At 40.7% G+C, this 3,817-nt stretch overlaps 1 protein-coding gene across 1 annotated transcript in view; it reads right to left on the minus strand.

Moving 5' to 3' along the window:
- LOC106868315 (uncharacterized) overlaps positions 1 to 3,817 on the minus strand; it is a 33,088-nt gene that overhangs the window by 7,661 nt on the left and 21,610 nt on the right. The window contains exon 4 of the mRNA XM_014913506.2: positions 1,139 to 1,222. Coding sequence (XP_014768992.1) covers positions 1,139 to 1,222 — 84 coding nt within the window. The remainder of the gene's footprint in view (positions 1 to 1,138; positions 1,223 to 3,817) is intronic.

Genomic DNA, 3,817 nt, shown 5'->3' on the forward strand with positions numbered 1-3,817 from the left:
TGTGTGTGTGTGAGAGAGTATATAGATGTGTGTGTGTATATATATATATATATATATATGTTTCCCAGATATGTAAGCTCTGTATTTTTCTATGTGGGAAAAAAAAAAAAAAAAAAAAAAAAAAAAATTCGGAAAAAGTTGTAAGGTAAGAAATTGCAGTGCGGATAGGGAGAAATGTAGATATTGAAAACGTAATTTCTGGACAAAATCGTACTAACCCACTTTTATATGACGAAACAATACATAGTACTTTCATGCAAATTGTACCCTTGCCCTTCACTATTAAACAAACAATAACTTCCATTATTCCATTAACTATATATCAGCTGTGCCGATTCTGCCCACAAGAAAGGAGCAAATAACAGAATGTGCTTGTAGGTCATAACACCCAGGCAACACAGGGATGCATTGCTAGTATATATATATATATATATATATATGCTGCCTATGCCAGTGCAGCATAACCAGCCCATTTAATAGTACTCTTCAATCATTGGGTAATAAACTGCGCTTGCGAAGACCTGTTGAGGCAAGTGAAATCATTGTTGTGGCCGATGACAGTACTGCCCGACTGGCACCCGTGCCAGTGGCACGTTAAAGGCACTGTTCGAGTGTGATTGTTGCCAGTGCCAACTGACTGGCTCCCGTGCCTGTGGCATGTAAAAAGCACCATTCGAGTGTGATTGTTGCCAGTGTCGCCTGACTGGCTCCTGTGCCGGTGGCACGTAAAAAGTACCATTTGAGCATGGTCGATGCCAGTACCACCTGACTGGCCCTCATGCCGGTGGCACATAAAAGGCACCCACTACACTCTCGGAATGGTTGGCATTAGGAAGGGCATCCAGCTATAGAGATTTTGCCAGATCCGATTGGAGCCTGGTGCAGCCTTCTGGCTCGCCAGCCCTCAGTCCAACTGTCCAACCGATGCTAGCATGGAAAACGGATGTTAAACGATGATGATGATGATATAATATATATATATATATAACCATATATATATATATATCAAAGTAGCAGAGCAAATAGGATAATGTAAACACAAGGGAAAGAAATTATGGCTTGGTCATGGTATGCTTTTGATCCAGGCCTAAACAACAACATGAATTTAAAATGATTAAAAAAAACAACATAAACTCACTTTGATACTTGCATCAACTGCATCACAGGTGCTATCAACAGATTTTTTATAAGCATCCAAACACCCTGAGGTCAAGGCAGACATCTACAAGAGATAGAAAAAGAGAAGAGAAAACATAAAATCCTGTTTAACATTTTTCTGCTTTTTAAAATTTTGGTTATGACAAAGAGTTAGTTAATCCTGTCTGGATCATAAGTGTCCACAAAACCTAGCATTCACCTTGGGTTTCTGTAGTTTTAAGCAAATGGAAAGCCACTTCAATTTGGATATTTTTTTTTCTGTCTTTTAGTCAGAAGGTGAGAAAATATCCTCGAGCCAGAGACCGGCCTGAATATTCACAACAGGTTGACTTTGCTAAAGGTAAGCATGGTGGTGGTGGTATTAAATTGAGAAATGGATTAAGCCTAGCATCCAAGTAGGCCATGGAAGGATTTGAATTCAGAATACAAGGAGATAGAATACTGCAAGGCATCCTATCCAATACACCACATTGGAGTGATACGTTTTCTTCTTAATCAAACTGGTGGCTGTGTGGTTCAGCAGTTTGCTTCCCAACTACATGGTTACAGGTTCAGTCCCACTGCATGGCACCTTGGGTAAGTGTCTATCATTATAGCTTCAGGCTGACAACTGCTTCATGAGTGGATTTATTAGGCAGAAACTGAAAGAAGCTTGTCACACACACACACACACACATTACATATATGAGTGGTTGGCATTAGGAAGGGCATCCAGCTGTAGAAACTCTGCCAAATTAGATTGGAGCCTGGTGTTGCCATCCGGTTTCACCAGTCCTCAGTCAAATCGTCCAACCCATGCTAGCATGGAAAGCGGACGTTAAACGATGATGATGATGTGTGTCATACATACATGTATGTGAGAGTGAATGTTTCTTGTCTTGATAACACGTGATTGATGTAAATGAATGTTATTGTCATACACGCAGTGTCATTCATTTCCAATACTGTGAAAAACATACAAGGCCATGGTGAAATATTACCTTGCTTGGAAACAAGTGAGGGTTGGTGATAGGAAAGGCATCTGGCAGTAGAAAATCTGCCTCAATAAACTCTATCTGACCCAAGCAAGCATGCAAAAGGGGACGTTAAAATAATAGTAATAATGATGATGAAAAGAAAAGCTGATCTTGGTAGAGTTTGAACTCTGAGCATAGTGAGTCAGAACAAGCATCATGAAACATTCTGTCCAATGTTCTATTGATTTTGTTAATCTATTACCTGTTAGGGTTCAAGGTTATTACAGATAGGTTTACCCATAGGAATAATTGAACAAAAACTACTTCAAGTCAATAAATCCCCAAAGATGCAATTCTTGACAGTAGAGAGGACATAAGCAGACACTTTCTTGATTTGTTGTCTGTTGCTAAATTAATTTGGTCATTCCATCTTTTATACTTCCACTATCGCATACAAACAGGAAATGGAAAAGTAAGATATACACTTGATTATACATATGCGGCTGTTTGCTTTCAGAAAGTAACATGTACACCTTATGGTTACATGAAGATGTTACAACCCTAGCATTAGATGTGTGAACTGAAGAATGTTTTTGTTTTTTTTCAGAAAAGGTCAACAAGGCAGAAGTAAAGTGTATGAGAGAGAGAAAGAGAATACACAAAAGTGGAATCTGAGTAAACTTAGTAATGGTCTGCCTCTGTAAATAATATGTACAAAAAGTATACAAAACAATAAATTATTTTGTTATGAGGAAGTGTAACATCCTGAGCCTTCTTCTTCAGAAAGTCCTGTCTGATACACTAACCAAAAGTTCAGATTAAATGTCAACTGCAGTGATCTACCAAATATGGGAGGACCTATAAAATGTCATTAGCAATGCTTCACGCCCTCCAACTACTTACTAATTAAAGGAAAAAATAGTCTCATTGAGGAGAATGTTGAAAAAAAAAAAGAGTGGCTGTTGCCAGTACCGCCTGACTGGCTCCCGTAGGATTTTTGAGTGAGATCGTTGCCAGTGCCCCTGGACTGGCTTGTGCGGGTGGCACATAAAAGACACCATTTCGAGCATGGCCGTTTTCGTGCGGGTGACACGTAAAAGCACCCACTACACTCTCTGAGTGGTTGGCGTTAGGAAGGGCATCCAGCTGTAGAAACTCTGCCAAATTAGATTGGAGCCTGGTGTTGCCATCCGGTTTCACCAGTCCTCAGTCAAATCGTCCAACCCATGCTAGCATGGAAAGCGGACGTTAAACGATGATGATGATGATGATGTGGTAAGTAGCTTGCTTACCAACCACATGGTTCCGGGTTCAGTCCCACTGCGTGGCACCTTGGGCAAGTGTCTTCTACTATAGCCTCGGGTCGACCAAGGCCTTGTGAGTGGATTTGATAGATGGAAACTGAAAGCAGCCCATCATATATGTGTGTGTGAGTACTTTGTACAAGGCATCAGCATAGGACTCTTGCTGGTCAAATCCTCTCCACCAAGGGATATGGCCTTAACACTTTTGCTGTGGAGGATGGGTCTTGGTCCTCTGTCATCTCATCCTACATAGTTGCAAAGAGATTTAGGAGACACTCTCTGGGATCCCTCTTGAGAGATATAGGAAACACTCTCTGGGATCCACATCTTGACCCAAGGAACAACAATATGACAGCTGAGAGAGAGAGAGAGAGAGAGAGAGAGAGAGAGAGAGGGAGA

Source organism: Octopus bimaculoides, chromosome 5 (genome assembly GCF_001194135.2).
Source record: "Octopus bimaculoides isolate UCB-OBI-ISO-001 chromosome 5, ASM119413v2, whole genome shotgun sequence".
In the NCBI taxonomy this organism is placed as follows: domain Eukaryota; kingdom Metazoa; phylum Mollusca; class Cephalopoda; order Octopoda; family Octopodidae; genus Octopus; species Octopus bimaculoides.